This window comes from Nematolebias whitei, chromosome 16 (genome assembly GCF_014905685.2).
Source record: "Nematolebias whitei isolate Nwh7 chromosome 16, NemWhi1, whole genome shotgun sequence".
Lineage (NCBI taxonomy): Eukaryota > Metazoa > Chordata > Actinopteri > Cyprinodontiformes > Rivulidae > Nematolebias > Nematolebias whitei.
Window position 1 is genome coordinate 7,154,057 of NC_056513.1, and position 19,845 is coordinate 7,173,901.

Below are 19,845 nucleotides of genomic sequence, written 5' to 3' on the forward strand. Positions count from 1 at the left end.
GGGGGGGGTAGACTAAAACTAACTGGGACTTAGATAATGGAGCTTTTGTGAATATTTTTATTACAAATTACACATTTGTGCATCAAATAATGGGTTTGTTTATGCAAAGATTCTGGATCAGGATCCAAAGTGCATGTCTAAGTTGATCCATAACCCCATGTTTATGAATACGTGATCATTCCTAGTTTCATAATGATGCTAAATGAAAGACTATATCTGCTGTTACCTGTAACATGCACCGGTAATATAGTTCTTGTCATGCAGCAGACAGAAGATTGTTTTTATGTTCAAGTCATTCATGTGCAGATGTTTGTTTGGAACATGTTTGTTGGTTTGACATCTTTTATTTTTGTGTACATGCAGAATACTTTTGTTTAGCCACTTCAACTGTATATTATAATAACTGTTATTAAAAAAAGACATGTGGAACATTATCGTTTTATTACACTTGTGTGGTTAGGGCTGGGTATTGGTCAAAAATTTTCGGTACCGGTACCTTCACTTCGATTACGGTTCCTTAACGGTACTTTTTATGGTACCAACTTTATAATTAACATAAATTCTAACCAGAAGGAAATTACGTTACACATCCCAGTACAAATCTTGAGTTTTCTTTTTTTTAACTTTGGTATTTTTCCATTCCAAGCAGTTTTCTTACATAAAACATAAACAAATAATTTCCAGGTCAAAAGACCAGTTGCAAACCAGTGACACGTCAGCGTCTAATGCTCACTGCTACACACTGAGGACCTTTTAACAGCTTTTCTTCAGAAACATCAACATGTCTGCTTTCTCTGGACACAAACAAGATGCATCAGACTTCCAGAGTTACATGATCTCTACAGAGTTCATTCCTCACAATGGTCAAGGGCATCCCAATGTATGTTTCCGATGCAACCACTTCACCTGTGTTCGTGGTTCCACGCAAATGCAGAAGGATGAAGATGGATAATGCCCTCTCTGCTAGACGCAAAGGGGTCCAAGCAACACTGTTTTAAAACGGGTCGCCTACTGGCCTGGAATACGTAAAGATGATACTGATCAAAGCATGTTCAAAATGCTGTCAATCTCAAAACTGTCGTGTGGGGGAACAACAAGAATGGAATTCAAAAACTACTACATCTACAACAAGATGAACTAAAATTCTTAGGGAACACCCCTAGAAGCACGGTCCACATCAATGATGTGATACTCTGTCATCTAGATACAGGGCGGTATCGTTGCAACATTGACAATCCTACATTTTTCAACACACTCCTTCAAACCGGACTCGAACACGGTTGAGCAAATACAGTATGAAAACAAAGTGAGACAACTAACATAAATTAAACAACAAAAACACTAGTTTCTAGTGGGGGTGAGACATTGAACCCCACAATTGAACTAACGATGCTAACATTAACATCACCAGTCTGCATGATCCCTAACCTTGTTTCGCTCCAAATCCTGAAGTCTTGATTGTTGAGTTGGACTGAAGTCCAAGTTGTTTTAGGATCTATTTTGATTGTTGTGGGTTAACTGTCTGGCCTGCCACCTAGGACCAGTCTGCCTTGGGTGACCCTACCAGAGGCAATTATAATTGCCCCTGACAGCATAGCTCCTCAGGTGCACAAATTCCTCCACCACGATAAGGTGGCGATTCCAGGAGGAGTGTCCCAGTCTAACTTTTCCTTAATAAATGCATTTTGACGGTCGAATCGGTTGCATTTCAAAAGCCGGTAAAGGTACTAATGGAAAAGGGGCATAAGTTTAGTTCTGAAGCCACATTCTGAAAGGGATGCTCAAACACCATTTATAGCTACACCTTTTGTGAGTTCTGCTTCAGAAAATTTACCAGAGAAACGACTTCTCTCATAAATTCTGATGAAAAAGTGTGTAAAGAGCTACCAGTAGTTAATGAATGGAGAATCACTCCTTACTATAGCATTCCAAAACTTTTGATCTCCAGTATTTTTGAATATTTATTGTTTATCACAATCAGTCAAACTTAAAATCTTTTAGTTAAACTTTGTTACATATTGATTAAGTTCATTTTTATTCAAGTTTGTTAAATGAAGTAAATGTTTAAGACACATTTTAATCTAGGCTCTGTCCTCTTCATTAAAAAAAAAAAACTGAAATCAGTAATAACCAGTCTAAAGTTGCACTGTCATCTGGGTGTACCACCACCATGATGACATCTGGACCTTCCATGCCTCCTGCTGATCCAGTCCGTGGTATCCTTTCTGATGACATCAGGACTTCCTTCATCCTGGTTCCTCTTCAAGATATGAGTATTCATGAGGAATACTCCTCCATCTTCATTCCACTGTGCCAACTGGTGGCACCTACCACCGGATACCTTCATTCTGACGCCTGCTTGGATCGCTAAGGTGTCAACTGCCTGTTTGCTCTGCTGACAGGACCTTTGTTTGGTTTCGCTTTGGATCGAGTGCTTCCACAATGGATCTATTGCTCTGTCTGCTGGATCGTTGTTTTCCCTCAGTGCTACTATGGCACAAGACCTTGACTGGTTGGAACGTCTCCAAAGACCAAGCAGTCTCTTTGGAATATAATTCCTTTTCTTAATTGACCTAGAAGGGCATCATCGGACACCTCTTAACTTAACCTCAAGACTTAGTCCACAATGGTTACCAAGGTGTCGAGGCCAACCCCATCAACGTTTCTTCTGATGGCTCATGGATTTGGTTTGTAGTGACTCGATGGCCATCTGGACTGGCATCGACTCACTAGTGGGGGATATGTAGCTGCACTGCTCTAACTATGACCCCTGACCCTTATTCATCTTCCAGACTCTTCTCCATTCTTTTTGAGTTACTTTTGACTTCAATAATTTCTGATGTTTTTCATTCATTTTCCGTACTTGGACATAGTCATCTACAGTTTTACCTGATTCTTCCAATGTTTATAAGAAAGAAAAACAAATCATTAATGAAGTTCCTTTTATACGATTAACAAGTGCAAACAGGAAAAATTTTGATTGTCGTTTTCAATCATTATAATGAAATGTGAAATATTATAATGTGTTTAACATATTTATCTCTTGTGTTTCGTCAGAAAATAACGCGTTCCTTCTGAGACGCCTGTCATTAGTGTTCTTTGAGCTGGAAGCTGTTTTCTTCAGAGGGGAGTCACAATATTCTTGAGAGTAGTCAAAATAATCTTAGAGCTGTTGTTTTGCACAAAGATCCTTTGAGTGAAAAGGCAGTTCGTTTTGGACTCTCGAACCGGAGAGTTTGTCTTTGTCTCCGAACCAGAAAGTGGTTAGTCTTGGACCACGATCCCGATGTAGTCCGAGGTCCACTCGTTTATTCCTGAGCAGATAACAGACACTGGAACAGTCTACACTGGGAAAACTGTTGCTCCCACTTTCACTCAGACTGTGTAGAGAAGTCAAACATTAGCAGGGCTGAGTCCAACGTGTTCCCAGTGGTTCAGGTTTTAGAGACTTTACTGGACTCTGCAGTGGACCTTCTGGTTAGAGGTAATCAGTCGTGATGTGTTCGTTTTTTTTTGTCAGAAGTGTTCTGGAGTTTCCTGAAAAAGACTTTCAGAAAAACAGAAGTTTAAATGACTACAGAAGATGACGCCTTTTCTCACTGCAAGACTCGCATTCTCGGCTTGAAGTCCAAGCCGGCTGAAGGTTGCAATGGGCGGCACCTTCTCATCAGCTGTTGCCCTCACAGAGCCCTGAAGCTGTCACAGTGACGTTCAGCTACCTTGGGCAGTTCCTGGCAAGTCCTCGTGGTGTACCCTGGTCTGATCCACCAGCAGAATCCCAGAAAGACGAGCGACCTGGTGCCCTCAACACTGACCCGGTAAGGAGCAGACCCTGCTGACATGATTGGTCTGGTTATGTCATTTAAGCTGATGCAACTTGGTTACTAGTTTCCCAGCTTGCAGTGATAATAAATGACTTTATCTGATCAGATTAAATAAATTATTTCAACCAAAATTCAAAGTAACCTATTTATTAAAATAGTCAAACTTTGTCTAAATTCATGAACCAAAATAATTCCTGCTCAAAGAGTACATTTTGCCTTAGATAAGAGAATTAAGCCTTGATTGATTCATTATTGTTGTTTGTTTATTGTTGTTGATTCTTAGTTTGATTATTTTTGTAATAAAACTTCAAAGACATCGTTTTGGTCTCTTCATTCAGATGAATATTCATTTGTTATGGGACTCCCTGTAATTAACGGATTCTACTTCAATGATTGAGTTCTGATTATTAAAGGGTGAATATATTAAATAAGTTGTTGATGGTCAGTAAACTGACTAAATTAGTGCTAAATGATAAAACAAATGTAGATGAGGGGAGTGGAGAAAGTGTCACCCTTCATCCTCCATCTCATCTTCGTTATCGCTACATATAGCAGTCATGATGTCTCAGTATATTTAATGAAAACAACTGAGAAATTACAGGATTCTGCTACATACTTGGTATCTTGTTTGAGAGGTCACCCCAAATCTTGTCCTTGATCTGTATAAAGGAGGAGTCCTCATCAGTAACTGAAGTGCCCAGGATGGGCAGAATCTGGCCCAAAGTTGGACTCCTTTCAGCAGAGATGCAGATGGTTAAAGTGAAGAGTTCCGGTATCTTCATAACTCTGACAAACTGTTCTGCTTTTCTGTAATCGTCATCAGAAAGTCCAGTCTGGAAAATATATACTCGTATTAGCTAGACCAAAAACAACTGGACTTTATTTGTAGAAGGCATTTCACTTCTCTGTTCAAACAGTGGAGAGTGTGGGGTTCGAGTTATAAAGCCCTAAGCTAAGCTACATAATTACTAGGGGTTCGTTTGGGCTCTTTGTTAATAGACACACTCTTGACACATGGCTGAAGCCATTTATGTAAAAAAAGAGATGTAAAAAGATGGTTTCTCTTTACAAAGCTTCCTTCACCTCATTTTCACACCTATCAGGAATTTCAGCCATGTGTCAGAGTGGCTCCAGTGTGTCTATTAACAAAGAGCCAAACGAACCTCTAGTAATTATGTAGCTTAGCTTAGGGCTTTATAACTCGAACCCCACACTCCATTGTTTGAACTGAGAAAGCGCCTCGGATGAGAAGCGAAACGTCTGAACATACGATAGCTATGTTTACATGGACATAAGTAACGCCCCCATTATACTCCCGCGTACGTCCATACTCTGAGGTACACACATACATACACGGAGGTGCGTGCGTACCCCCGCAGGGCATGTCCGTGCAAAGCTCAATTTTTACGCACGCGTACGCGGTGTCGCACAATAAACTGTCCGGCGACGGACTGTTTTGTATGCGACACCAATGTTTTAAATTCCCCTTCTTCATCCCTGATCTGACCTTTTGTTTTGTTTTTGTTTTTTTGCCAAGAGGCAGTGATCTCTTCCTCCTCCTTTGATGCCATGACTGAAATTGTGAGAAATTAAGGAATTTGTCACAAGCGAATTAAAATCTGTCCCATCGTGGCTGTGGGAGATTTCCTGTTGGGCTGGTCTGATGTGTGTGCTGCAGGGCCAGTGCTCCCTGTTTTTTGTTTGTTTGTTTTTTAGAACTTTTTATTAACAACATATAAACAGAACACCGCTGCGGATGGGGCTGCCAGATCTTGTTTTTTTCCGACCTGTCAATCAGTCCAGTAGGCGTGTCAGCAAATGACCAGTCGGCGACCTCAAATTATCCCGAAAGTAAACGCCCCTTGACTGCGAAGCTGCTCTGCAGCTGCTCAGGGTGCACGCTCGAGCATGAAGGCTGAACCCTCCGTGCAAACGGATCTACGCGGGACAATACTGGGGGCTTAATCGGATTAAACGGCCATTCGGAATAAAACTGCGTCATGTAAACGCCCCATTCGACTTATTCTTTGTTGATTCAGCTCGATCCGAAAGAATTTGTAATCCGAATGAGACGGGTGGTTTATGCCGATTCATAATCTGAACGATGTGCATGTAAACACTTAATCTGTTCTTTTTTTTTTTTTTTTTTTTTTTTTTTTTGATTGTGGAAAACTGACCGGACTGCGCATGTGCGACCTACCTCATGTATTTCCGCCTGGCTTGATGCTAATAATATTAGCATGTCTGGGAAGCAAAACTGGTCGGTGAGCGACACATTTCTACTAGAAACTTTGACAGAGCTCAAAATGATCTGTATCACCTGAAGCTCAGTCAGGGAGTGCAGTAACTTCTCCACCGTCATTAAAACATGTCGCAGGTCCATTTTGGGCGCTCAAGTTTGTTTACGTTCATCCCGGAAGTAGAACTTCTTCTGTGTTTTTTTTAAGGAGAGTTTACCACTCTGCGCATGTCAGTACAGTACTTCTGTTCAGAATAAAAGCCAGCTGCATGTGAACGCTCTTCGTGAACAGATTGTGCCCATGTAAACGATACATTCGAATTATTTAATCTGAAAGCATTTCAATCTTGGTCAAAGAATTTTGCGCATGTAAACATAGCTCTCAGACTTCACTTCCTTGTGCTCTGTTAAGAAAATATGGAACAATAAGATCGCAAATATAAGCTGGAGCTAGGTTGTTGAGAGCTTTGTAGGTTAGAAGTAAGAGTTTGAATTATATTCTGGATTTGACGGAGCCAATGGAGAGAAGCTAAAACTGGAGAGATATGATCTCTCCCACTAACTCCAGTTCAGACTCTGGCAGCAGCATTTTGGATCAAGTGAAGACTTTTTAAAGACGTATTTGGACACCCAGATAATAAACCATTGCAATAGTCCAGTCTAGACATGACAAATGCACAAATCAGTTTTTCTGCATCATTTTTAGATCAGATGTTTCTAATGTTAGTGATATTACGCAGGTGGAAGAAGGTGTTTCTAGTAACGTTTTTAATGTGGGTGTTAAAAAACATGTCCTGATCACAAATAACACCAAGATTTTTAACATTAGAGCTGGAGGACAGATTAATTCATCTAAGGAGGGAGAAAGACTGAAAAATTAATTCCTAAGGTGCTCAGGTCCAAAAACCAAAACCTCAGTCTTGTCTGTGTTCAAAAGCAGAACATTTAGGGTCATCCAGGTTTTTATGTCTTTAAGACATGTTTGTAGTTTAAGTAACTGATTGGATTCATTGAGTTTTATGGACAAATACAGGTGCTGGTCATAAAATTAGAATAACATGAAAAAGTTGATTTATTTCAGTAATTCCATCCAGAAAGTGAAATTACACACAGACTGATATATTTCAAATGTTTATTTCTTTTTATGTTGATGATTATAACTGACAACTAATGAAAACCCCAAATTCGGTATCTCAGAAAATTAGAATATTACTTAAGACCAATTTAAAAAAAAAGGATTTTTAGAACTATTGGCCAAAAGTATGAGCATGTACAACACTCAATACTTGGTTGTTGCTCCTTTTGTCTGGATTACTGCAGCAATGCGGCGTGGCATGGAGTCGATCAGTCTGAGGCTCTGCTCAGGTGTTATGAGACCCAGGTTGCTCTGATAGTGGCCTTCAGCTCTTCTGAATTGTTGGATCTGGTGTATCACATCTTCCTCTTCATAATACAGGTTATGTGGTGTGAGGTTTGAAGGAGGCGGTTTGGCTCTGGAGAGGGTTGCTGAATCAGGTTGAATTCATCATGTCCTGGATGACTGAGAATCTTCACCAGCATATTGCTAAACATTTTGGGAAGGATACCCTATAGGAGCAGTGCGGGAGTTTGAGAAGATGTCAAGGAAGTTTGCAGACTACAGGAATCATCTTCGTTTCAGCCTGAGATGCAGACAAGAAAAACTCATCCCCAGCAGTTTGAAACTCAACTCCACGATCAAAGGACACAGAGCAGAAGGAATACTCCTGAAAGCTCAAAACAAGCTGCTCAGTGAGAGCATAAGACAGATACACTTCACCATTGAAGCTCTCTCACTCAAAATGGATCAGACCCTCCAGAAGCTGTCTACTCGGCTACCACTTCCTCTGTTGGAAGAAGTTTCTTGTTTCGTTGAAGAGGCCCAGCTTTCGCAGCATCAAAAGAGCAAGGAACGCCAAAAAAGTAAGTTTCTAAAATTACAACAGAGAGCGGTTTTATCATCACAAACCATCAGTCAAGATCAGGAGTTTGTCGCCAACACTAATTTTCAGGACCAGTGGGTTAGAAACTTGTCTAACAGGACATTGACACAACCTGAGAAAGATGTGCTGACAAAAGGACTAAACTTTGCCATCTCCCCACAAGAAATACCTCTTGTGGAACTAATCACGGCCACTGAATCCGCGATTAGGAACAACAACTTGACGGAAGGAGAGGCAGAACAGCTCGGAATGAAAATATCAGCAACCCTTTCCAGTGCCAAACCACCTCCTTCAAACCTCACACCACAGGAAAGGAAAGCTGTAACATCACTCAGCCAGGGCCAAAACATCACCATTTTACCAGCTGATAAAGGAAGATGCACAGTAGTCCTCAACACTTCTGATTACCGGGCAGCCTTATAACCTGAATCTCTCACCCTCTGCTCTTTGAATTGAGAAAGCTCCTCGGATGAGGAGCGGAACGTCTTCTGTTACAAATAAAGTCCAGTTGTTTTTGTATTGAACGCTTTTTGAATTGGGATTTGATGTTCATTTTTTAAAGAATTGAGTCCACGAGGCTCAATGGGATTAACCTCTATAAATACTTCTCCTACTCCGCTCCTGTTTCCTGGAATATCTTGCAAATGGACCTGAAGCTCTCGACCTTGACCTCTCTAAAGTGGCTTTAAGAATCTGTTGGACTCCTGGCACGGACCAATGCAGACATGTTCCTGTTTTTAGTTTTTTACATTCGCCTTATAATCTAGCTGTTTTTGTTACTTTTTTTACCATCTTATTTGTATTATTTTTTTTAAATCTGTATGCCTTTTTATAACTGTCTTTTGTTGTCGCTGTTGTTGTCACTCTTTGTTAAAATCAGGTCTCTCTTGTAAATGAGGCCTTGAGGCTCAATGGGATTAACCTGTCTAAATAAAGTTTGAACGAATGAATGAATTTTTTAAGCATAATGTGTCATCCGCCAGTTGGCTGATGACAATCTCTGTTCCCAGTACATTCAAGGGGTTTTATGTCCTTACTGTTTTTAATATAAATGGCTAACATCTCAGTCACTAGGCAGCTGTTAAGAGTTCTGTCAGTGTTTTTCAATACGTCGCCATGGTAACTTGAATTGCCAATAAAAGTAATAACATCACAGTGTCGAGCCGGTTGTTTTGATATAATGGTAATATTTGTGGGATAGCCTTAAAACTGATAGAAGAACAAGACCCCTTTCAGGTGGATAATAATAATAAATGAGTAATAATAAGCGGCGGGGCAGCTCACAATAAAGTAAACTTCCTGCAGTGTTCGTCCTCCAGCCAGCAGGGGGCGCTGCTACAGACAGCGGCCTGTACCTCCGAGCACCGGATGGCAGCCTCTCACCGTTCTCCTTAAAACTGTTTGTTTGTTAAGAAAAGCGTAACCAGCCTTGGTGATACAATTTCATCTCTATTTTTGGTTAATCTAAGGATTTATCGGTGGTGTTATAGAAGAACGTCGACACCGATAAGTAGGTAAACACCTCTTAGCTAGCTGCTATGCTAACGATTTTATTAATCGGTGTTTTTGTTCCTTATTCCTCAAATTCACTCGAGGCTAACGCTGTGTGCATCATATATGATTAATAATCTTGTTATGTTGCATAAAAATAGTTCTTAAACGTTAGTGTCTGTTTTTATGTTATGATGTCGCAGGTTTACTGGCCAGGTTTATTTTAATGTGATTTCTGTACCGTTTTTTTTTTTTAACTTGCATGTTTTATGTTTCTTAAACCTTCAGACTTAAGCTGTTAGATGCAGGGCAATGAATCTACAGTACCGGTACCGTAATGACCCGAGACTGCAGACGCGCTCGGACCCGAGACCTCCACGGGGTGTGGAGGAGCCTCCGAGGAGGAGCAGGTTTACAAACGCTACACCTCAGGACAGCAGGGTTGAGTGGAGGGAAGCCAGACCTTCTTACCAGAACTGTGAGGACCCAGACGGGGTACCGCTCACCGAGGTGGACCCTGAGCTGTTGAGAAAGAAGCAAATGCTTCAAAAGTTGAATGAAAAAATCTTGCACACGAAAGCTTCCATCGCCATCAAATCGGTTAAAGCGCATGTAAATGTGCCTCCTTTTCCAGCTGATGTGCAAGAGTTACGAGCACCGGCTGATTCCTGCGCATTATCTGCACCAGCTAATTCACAGGCCTCGTCCGTGCCGGGTGGTTCTCATGGCATGCAGATGAAAATGTGCGAAGGTGGACCCCTCAGAGACAGAGTGAGAGAGATTTTGCTGCAGCGTCAGTTCAGCCTTTATTCAAAGGTAAAGACATAACTTTGCTTGCTGGGGGTAAGCTGTCACATGCTAAATTATATACAGTACTTTATTCTCTTCACTGAAAAGTTATTGGTTGTTTCAGTGGTGTTAGTATAAACATTTTTCATAGCATGCTGTTTACTGTGATGTTTTGTCATGTAATTCTCAGCTCCAGTCGTCCAAAGAGAGATTGAAATCATCAACACTGAGCAAGGAGCGTCTGCAGCAGGAGCAGCATCCGCTGAAGCTCAGAGTGAAGGCGCTGAGGACGCACAGACTTGGTCACACCAGTGTTTTACCGACTAACAAAGAGAAGGTTTGGGATGTTTTTTATTTTTATACACACATGCACATAGTAGAAAAACAAAATCACATCCCGACTGCAGTAATTTAATGATACATTAACAAATGTAGAATATCTACATATCAGGTCCACATTTTAAAATACAAACAAAAGATTTGTTTATAATACAAATCAGTTCATAACTGGACCAGAATTATAGCTACAAAACTATTTTACTAATATTATAAAAATACTAGAAATAAAAAATAAAAAACAATTCAACATGGCTGCCTCAGCTTATCGACTTTAGTAACTCGGTTAATTTTACAGACGTTGAGCTAAAATTCGGTGTGGGAGTAGCTGAGAGTCATCCCGACACAATCTAAGCACTAGGCTGCCTTCAGGCCCAGGCCTCCCTTGCAAAAGAGATCTGTGCTCTGAATGGAATTTGCCTGGTTAAATTAATGTTAAAAAATAAATAAATAACAGACCATCCATCTATCATCTTCCGCTTGTTCCGAAGTCGGGTCATGGGGGCAGCAGCTTGAGCAGGGAGGCCCAGACATCTCTTTCCACAGCCACCTCTTCTGGGAGGACTCCAAGATGTTCCCAGGCCAACTGAGAGATATAGTCTCTCCAGCGTGTCCTGGGTCTTCCCTGGGGTCCCCTCCCAGTCAGACGTGCCTGAGAGGCGCCCATGGTGCATCCTTACCAGAGTTCATGGCCATCGGTGAGAGTAGGAACATAGGCAATGCAAACCAAACTCTTGCACCACTTGTGTAGGGACCGAACAGCTCATAACAACAGGCCCCCAATCCCATACTCATGGAGCACCCCCCACATTGTATCTCAAATAACACAGTCAGACGTCTTCTCCAAGTCCACAAAACACATGTAGACTGGATGGACAAACTCCCATGACCCCTCGAGGACCCTAGTGAGGGTAAAGAGCTGATCCAGTGTTCCACAGCCAGGAAAACCCTCCCTAACCTGGGGTGTCCACCACCAAGTTTGAGGATAGCCACCACGAGAAGCACTGACAGCAGCTCAAGGCAGCCACTTCAACAATTGAGGCTGCTTAATGTGGCCCACTCGGACTCCGTGTCCCCTGTCTCAGCTGGGATGCAGTTAAAGCTCTCTCGGATGTGTGAGTTGAAGATCTTTCTGACTGGTTCTTTTGCCAGGCGTTCCCAGCAAACCCTCACTACATGTTTGGGTCTACCTCAGTGGTTAATTTGTGCCGGATCTTGCCGGAACAAGATCAGGGAACTCTCTAGTTTTCACCGGGCGCGTTCTGGCAACTGTTCGTTCGGATCCGGCAGCTCATATCTCCGCCCATAAAAGTCCAAAGTCATCATGCATTTTTATTTTGATTATTTATTAAGAATACAACGAGAGGAGACATTGTCCATGTCTGTGGAGTGGATGTTACTGCTGCAGCAAGCGCCAGCTCATGGACACGCTCCTGCCAGCAGAGATGCTGACCGCATATCCTGCGGGGATGAAGCGTCCTCATCCACCTTCAGCTGTGTCTCAGAAACCAAAGCAGCACAAACGAAAATTTTAATGGCACAAACCAGCACAAACGTAGCACTAACCACTCAGTGTATTTACTGGAATTTTGGACGTGGGTAGTGTGTCAACTTCACTTGCTCAGGTGTGCGCAATGCAGACAGTGCATGTTTTACACACAGGAGCATCTCCATACAGCTCTGCGGAGCGCACACAACTGCCAATGTGTCACAACTCCTGCATACATTTCAAAGATGATAAATAAAAAAGCTCCCAGTAAAAAAAAATAAAAACAAGTGAGATGTTAGATGTGTATTATTCACATTGCACATTTCAAGATTAGTCAAAATAACCAAGATCAAAATGTCTAAAAGACTCAAATTTATTATCTAAAATAAATGGATGGCAGCAGAAAGAAGAAAAAATCTTATCTGCCCCTTTTTACCAAAAAATTAATTCAAACCATAATAATCTTCTAATAACAAAAACTAAATAAACAACTCCTTCTCAAGCAACAATTCATACAAATACATATTAAGCTATTTCATATTTAAATTAAACCCATCATGGTGTTATTATCTATAAACATCACAATCCTGGTGCAGAGGGTGCAGAAATATGTGAAGAGAGCTGGGCTGAGGACACAGCCCTGTGGTACACCTGTCCTCATCGTGTATGGATGGATAAATGATGCCTCTAAATCTTGTGTTTCACAGGTTTCTGATGTCCCCCTGCCCCCTCCCAGACAGAGCGTTACATCTCCTGTGAGACAGGAGATCAGCTCCAGCAAAGGATTTGAGCTCCTCGTCAATGTGCTCAACAAAGGAGCAGGCCCTAAGATAAAAGAAACGGTAGGTTTAAAGGCAATATTGTACAATCTCATGTTTTTCATCAAATTTATTCTCTGAAGAACCCCTCCAGCTAGTCTTAGACCTGGTTAGAAATGGTCGTTACAGTAAATTTCAAATATCTTTGTTTTGACAAGTTTTTAGAAAAAACCATTAAGGATTAAAAGGTAATAAAAATGCTTTATTTCCATTGTATAATTTGAGTAAAATTTGTGTGGCAATTTGCAACAGTTGGCGACAATGCAAAATCAAAATGCTAAAATACAACAATAGCAGCAACCGTGCAATCAATATTCTTAACAAAATCATAGATTTACATCGGCAGTAGGAAGTATATGTACAGGAGCTACAGACACGTGTGTTTCCATCCATGCTATTCAGCTGGAATGTCTTAATTGAGATGGGTGGTGGCTGGGGGGTTCTGGTATGGGAGGTTGATAGACTCAACCGCTCTGGAGAAGAAGCTGCTCTGCAACCTGCCGATTGGTTTTTAGAATCTCTTCCCTGATGGAAGAGGGATGGACAGTTTGTGGCCTGGATGGGTGGGGTCTCCGGTAATGCTACTGGCCTTTTTCCTTTGCTGGTTTGTGTGCGAAATTTCTGGGTGTCATCATTGATGAAAAACTAACATGGAGATCTCACGTAAAAAACTTAAGAACTAAAATAGCTAAATCGATTGCAGTAATGTACAAAGTTAGAGTGTTATTCAATGATAAAGCAATGTGTCTATTGTATAATGCCATTATTGTTCCACATTTAATTTACTGTATTGAAGTCTGGGGTAAAGCATGTAAAACAATTACAAATCCAATTTTTATTTTACAGAAAAGAGCCATAAGAATTATTACCAGAAAAGATTATAACCATCCATCAAATATATTGTTTCATCAGCTAAAGATATTAAAATTTTATGACTTGGTTGATTACAATATCTTACTGTTTATGTATGGGGCCAACAAAAACATACTACCTACTAACATTCAAGGGAAATTTGTTAAAAGAGAAAGTAATTATTATCTTAAGGGGATGGAGATGTTTGTGAAGCCGCGGTGTCGCACCAGTCTGAAGATGCGATCCACTAGATCTCAGGGTATTAGATTGTGGAATGATCTGGAGGTTGATATTACAAATGCCAAAACTATGTACATATTCAAGAAGATGATAAAAATTTGTTTTAAAAAAAAACATTAAGTATAATGTGAGTTCATAAAAATTGTTTACAGTTGATCTTATATTTTAGCTAAGTTTTTATTTTATTATTTTTATTTTTTTGTTAATTCATCTTGCTTTTGTATAGTAATTTTGTTTGGAATATATTTTGGGGACAAGGGGCAGATATTATAAGAACTCATTCTTCTTCTGCTGCCTTTCATTTTATTTCTGTGATTGTATATCTTTTTTCTTTTCTTTAAATTGTATTATATTTGTTGTTTGGATGAAATGAAATGAATAAATAAAACATACATACATACTATGGTGGCATCATCTATAAACATTACTATCCTGGTGCAGGGGGGTGCAGAAATATGTGAAGAGAGCTGGGCTGAGGACACAGCCTTGTGGTACACCTGTGCTCAGTGTGGATGGATGGATAAATCATACCTCTAAATCTTGTTTCACAGGTTCCTGATGTCCCCTTGCCCCATCCCAGACAGAGCGTTACTTCACCTGTGAGACAGGAGAGCAGCTCCAGCAAAGGGTTTGAGCTCCTCCTCGATGTGCTCAACAAAAGAGCAGGCCCTAAGATAAAAGACATGGTAGGTTTAAAGGCATCCTCATGCATTCACGTTTCTTAGCAAAATAAAGCAGTTTGGTTTGAGCTATTAAAGGCCCTGTTTATACAGCTATGGTTAAGTGAAACCGTAACATTTCCGTTGCGTTTCAACCTTCCTGTACACAACAACAGCGGTCGTTTTCTCTGACACCAAAACTTTTGAATCCCGATCTCAAGAGTGGAGATTTTTGGAAACCTTCACTTTGAGACCCATCCAATGTTTATTGGATGGCCACAATCATAGTTTTTCTGGCCCAAATGGATAAACAGTAACGACGGATAGCAGAGTGCTGTTTGTCCTGATCACCCATTTCAACACGTAGGAATGGCTCAACCTTATCCCCGGCCCAAATGAACATTTGTGTATTCACCTTTTTATATAAAACTGTTTTATTGCTGAGGCTAAAGTGTCTGCTTGTATGCTGTGTGTCGTTAAATTACAAAAATTACCACACCAGCTAGTGACCTGAGACATAAACTGCAGTAGATTTAACTAGCACAGCATTACAGCGTAAATGTTTTTTTTTAATTTTTTTATTACATAATTCAACCAATCTGAATGTTTACAGGAAGTAAACCTGGAAATTGTTCAGGTGAGAGCAACACAAACTTTTCTTAGTTTTTTTTTTATTTTATTTTTCTAATGCTACCACCTGCTAGTTAAACCAAACATTAATTTTTACCGTATTTTCGCCGTACACGTCGCACCGCTCTATAAGTTGCATCAGTCCAAGTATGTCTAATAAAGCGGAAAAATCCATAAATATGTTGCTTCACCGTATACATCACATCTACTGTGTGTCACCGCTGACAACTTGGAAATGTGGGCCGGTGTTGTGACAGAATGAATGAAAACGGTCATATCTCAGCCAAAAATTGGTTTATAAATATGGGAAAAAAAATGCATAAATACGTCGCTTCGGCGCGTAAGTCGCAGGGCATGTAAATTATTCCAAAAAAATGCGACTTATAGAGCGAAAAATACTGTAAGTGAAATTTAAAACTCAGTGAAGTTTTATAAACCTTTAATTTGTCAGTGTTATATTCTTTAGTAAATATGACTCAAAGAAAACTTTTTGTTGCAACAAGGCCTCGTCAAACCACCGAATCAATCTGCATCGGAAAACCAAACATTTCCAAAGTTCGTTCGTGCATATAAACAGGACAACGACTCTGAAATACTGATTTACAACACTTTTAAAATCTAAAAAAAATGTAAGATTTAAATGGGTCAAGGAGACAATCCCTGTCAGTTGTTGGCACCAGTTTCATCTTTTGAATGCAGAACACGTCTTTGCTTTTCTTGAGGTTAGATTTGAGTAGTTTTAGAATCTGGTTAAAAACCTGATTAGTGTGAGGATCTGATCTGTTAAACTCTTGAACTAAAATAGGTTAGGCTGTCTTTTTCCAATCACTTTTTGTTGTTTTGATAAAGATTTTATTAAAACTTAATGAAACCAGGGTTTTGAGCCACAAGTGATACCTTCTGTATGTTTTGACAATCACAGGCTCCTGATGTCCCACTGCCCCCTCCCAGCCGGAGCGTTGCTTCTCCAGTGAAGGAGAAAACTGCTGTAAAGGGTTTTGAACGCTTCCTTAACGTGCTCAACAAAGGAGTCAACATCAGTTCGCTCAGCAGTAATGTCAAAGAGGATCCAGAAATTCCTGTCGTCTGTGTTAAAACCAAGTCGGATCCGTTTCTCAGGCGTGAGAGCCTGCCGTCGGGAAGTGGATCCTCGAGCAGGAGCAGCAGCACAGAGTCCAAAACCGGCTGGCTTGATCGAGAGGAATCTCTGCCTAAAGATATAGAGGAAAAGACTGCGACACAAGGCTCCAGTCTGGACTCCGGTGACCCGTCAACATCTTCCCTGAAGGTGACGAAGAAGGAGGAGGAGGAAGAAGAAAACTCAGATTTAGAGGAAAAGCGCAAACAGCTGCAGAGCATTCTTAAAAGTCTGGGCTTGAATCTGAACATGGAGGATCTGAGCAAACTAACGGATTGCAATAATGAGAGGATGTACGGGAAGAAGAGCGTCAAGAAAGAGAAGGACGTCAAGAAGGGGAAGAAAGTCAAGAAGGGGAAGAACGTCAAGAAGGGGAAGAACGTCAAGAAGGGGAAGAACGTCAGTAAGGTGAAGGGCGTCAATAAAGAGAAAAACGTCAAGAAAGACGGAAGCGACAGCAAGGAGAAGCAGGAGAGATGCAACAGAAGTAAAAAATCACACTGCTCCTCCCCCTATTTATCTTCCTCCGCCTCTTCTTATTCCACTTCTCAGTCCAGAAGTTTGAGTCGGTCCAGAAGTTTGAGTCGGAGCCCCTTTCATGGGCGCTCTCGCAGCAGAAACCAGCGCAGCCGTTCTCGCAGCAGAAACCAGCGCAGCCGTTCTCGTGAAACGAGCCAAGATGAAACCAGACGCCGCAGCATGACGTCGTCACAGAGCCGTGGTCACAAAGATGACGCGTTTCCTTTTCCTCATTCTGCAGATTACTTGTACAAGTGTGCCCAGTTCATTAACTACTGCAACGCTTACAGCAGTGCTATAAACCCCTACTGGTTCTACCAGCAGAACGAAAACAGCCAGCTTCCTGTTTCATCTGAAAACTACTCTGATCCTCAGTGCAGCAGGAACGACTCTGCTCAGAGAAATCCAAGCGTCTACCCTTTTTCTTATCAAGACTTTATGGCGTCAATGAATACAGAAAAAGTAAACGTCTTGAGTGGAGAGGGCCGTTCTCAATGCCTGAAGGTCATCGTGGGGTCGCCGTCTCAGAACTCGAGGCGGCATCAAAACAGGAAAGAAAGGAAAAGATCATTATCAACAAGCAGTGAAAAGTGTTCCAAGAAGGAGGAGGAGGGACCGTCAAAGGCGACTTACTCAGAGAGGAAAGCCATACCGGAGATGGGGCGGAGCCTCAACGCTCGACGATCAGAAGAACGGAAGACTTATTTGCACCGAATTGACATTAGTCATCCCAAAGAGGGGAGACGAAGGAGATCATCCTCGGAAAGGAGTGAAGAGTCTCCCATGGAGAAGCAAATGGGACCATCGGCGGCAATTTCCTCAAAGGTGAAAGCGTTACTGGCGGGGGTGCGGAGCCTCGACGCTCAACAGTCAGAAGAAGAAAAACCTCCGACAGAAAAGGTCGGTGCGTCGGATGGGAGTTCTGGCTTGAGCGGAGCTGTCAAATCCTGTCTTAAAATCAAAGTGACACCATCTCCATCCTATCTGGAAAAAGAGAGGAAAGCACGAGTGGAAGAGGAGATAAAGACCAGGCTGAGGACAAAGGTGTGTTTTTATTTTGATATACGCCCGTCAAAGGCGGGGCTTATTCTGGTGTGGCGTCTGTACGTAAACTTCTGATCCGCTCAAGATAATTTAATGAAACGACGCATCATCACTAGACAGAGCGTTGCTTACAGTTTTCATCACCCCAGCTCCAAGTTCAAGGTCACAAATCAAGGTCAAATGTTACACAAGGTTTTTGTCTGGGTCATTGCTACAGACTGCCGTATAATAGTTTGTCAACGGGCGTATAATGTGCTGTGAGTGATGATCTTGTTCAACACTCATCCAAGTCAGGAAGTTATTTTTGTTTTAATACTAAAAGTTAAGTTTCAAAATCAATGCTTCTTTTTGTTTGTATTGATGCCAAAAAGCAGTTTGTTTCCTCCCGGTCTCATTTATTTGTTATTTTTTTTTAGCTTCTGGATTTTACCCAGAAGGCGAAGGAGATGACGAAGCGACAATACCCAAACATCATTGAGCCTGCTGACTCTCTGGCCTCTGAGCTCAGTTAATGTAAGAAAACGTACATTCTCCTACAGTCATCGGTATTTATCTAAACTCTTATTTGTTTACAGCTTCAAGTAACTCTCACTTTTTATTTTTTCCCCTCCAGATCTCTGGACTGTGGAGACATTTATACGAGGCATTTCGGATCAGAAACTTTCATGTTTAAGGTTTTATTTTTACACGTTCACTTTTACAGAAACATCTGAAATTTTACCTTCGTCTTCACGTTTAAACCTAATCATTCTCAAACTGTAAAAAAAAAAAAGTAAACTACGAAGTTTTATTTCACATTTTCTCCTGCTTCACAGCGATATTTTTACTTTAGTCCCCTCTTCGGTTCCCATCTTGTACAAACTTCTTCATGCTAAATATTTTATGTTGTAGTTGAAAAGACACTTTTCTTGCCTAAAGGGGTTTGCGTTTATTTCTTGGCCACTCGGAGTAAACTTTACAAGAAAACTTAACAGCTGCGGATGACTTTCTTTAAAAACAAACATTTTAAAATTCAGTTTTCAGTCATGATCTTTCATTTAGTAGCACCAACATGTTTATACAATATCCCCTTTGTTTGTTTGTATGGTTTGAATGAAAATGCATTTGCTAAAAGTCATCTGGCATATTAAATGTAGAATAAATGGACTTCTGCCATATTTTAACCTATAAGTGTTTTTTTGTTTGTTTGTTTTCACACATAAATGGATTAAATTAAAACTATATTCTGACTCCTTTTCTAGAAGAAATAAAGTCGGAGTTGATAATGTTGAGAAAAATCACAGCATTCAGAGTTTGGGGTTTTTATTGACGGACTGAAGTTTGTCTAAGTGGGCGAGATAATTTTTAACATCCTAAGTATTGTGTTTAGTGCAGGATTAGAACCTTGGAGGCTTGGGGCCCTCCAGAGGCTTGAAGCTCAGGGCTGCAGCTGCTGCTGGAATGCGTCATTCTCAACCATCTTGGAAACATCTTGGTGGGTCATCGTCCTCAACACAGGAAGGTGTTGCATCCTGTCTGACCCCCACTGAAACACATGAAAATGGAGTATAATGGCCGACTCTCACCGAGACTAAGGAAAGAAAGCAGGACCATGAAGACTGGTCAGAGTGTCAGCTTCTGCAGCTGGAGCTGGAACTCTGGAGAGCGGTGCCCTGTAGACTCTGGAGAGAAGTGCCCTGTAGACTCTGGAGAGAAGTGCCCTGTAGACTCTGTAGAGAAGTGCCCTGTAAACTCTGGAGAGTGGCGCCCTGTAGACTCTGTAGAGAAGTGCCCTGTAGACTCTGTAGAGAAGTGCCTTGTAGACTGGAGAGTGGCG

At 41.1% G+C, this 19,845-nt stretch overlaps 1 protein-coding gene across 2 annotated transcripts; it reads left to right on the forward strand.

Annotated features, from left to right (window-relative positions):
- Positions 1 to 9,358: 9,358 nt before the first annotated feature.
- Positions 9,359 to 19,074, forward strand: LOC119422285. Of its 2 annotated transcripts, XM_037689608.1 has the most exons (9): positions 9,359 to 9,534; positions 9,804 to 9,993; positions 10,150 to 10,331; positions 10,495 to 10,641; positions 12,837 to 12,971; positions 14,591 to 14,725; positions 16,251 to 18,029; positions 18,446 to 18,542; positions 18,643 to 19,074. In XM_037689608.1, exons 2-8 carry the CDS (start codon positions 9,828 to 9,830, stop codon positions 18,539 to 18,541), a joined length of 2,640 nt encoding a protein of 879 aa, XP_037545536.1. In that variant the 5' UTR covers positions 9,359 to 9,534; positions 9,804 to 9,827; the 3' UTR covers position 18,542; positions 18,643 to 19,074. The 2 variants fall into 2 exon arrangements, with proteins under 2 accessions (XP_037545536.1, XP_037545535.1); XM_037689607.1 differs by having other exon boundaries at positions 9,804 to 10,331.
- The last annotated feature ends 771 nt before the right edge of the window (positions 19,075 to 19,845 follow it).

Coding starts and splice junctions, on each gene's coding strand:
- LOC119422285 (XM_037689607.1), top strand. CDS start 9,828: ATGAATCTACAGTACCGGTACCGTAATGACCCGAGACTGCAGACGCGC. Junction 12,972..14,590: donor GCCCTAAGATAAAAGAAACG/GTAGGTTTAAAG, acceptor CTTGTTTCACAG/GTTCCTGATGTCCCCTTGCC. Junction 14,726..16,250: donor GCCCTAAGATAAAAGACATG/GTAGGTTTAAAG, acceptor TGACAATCACAG/GCTCCTGATGTCCCACTGCC.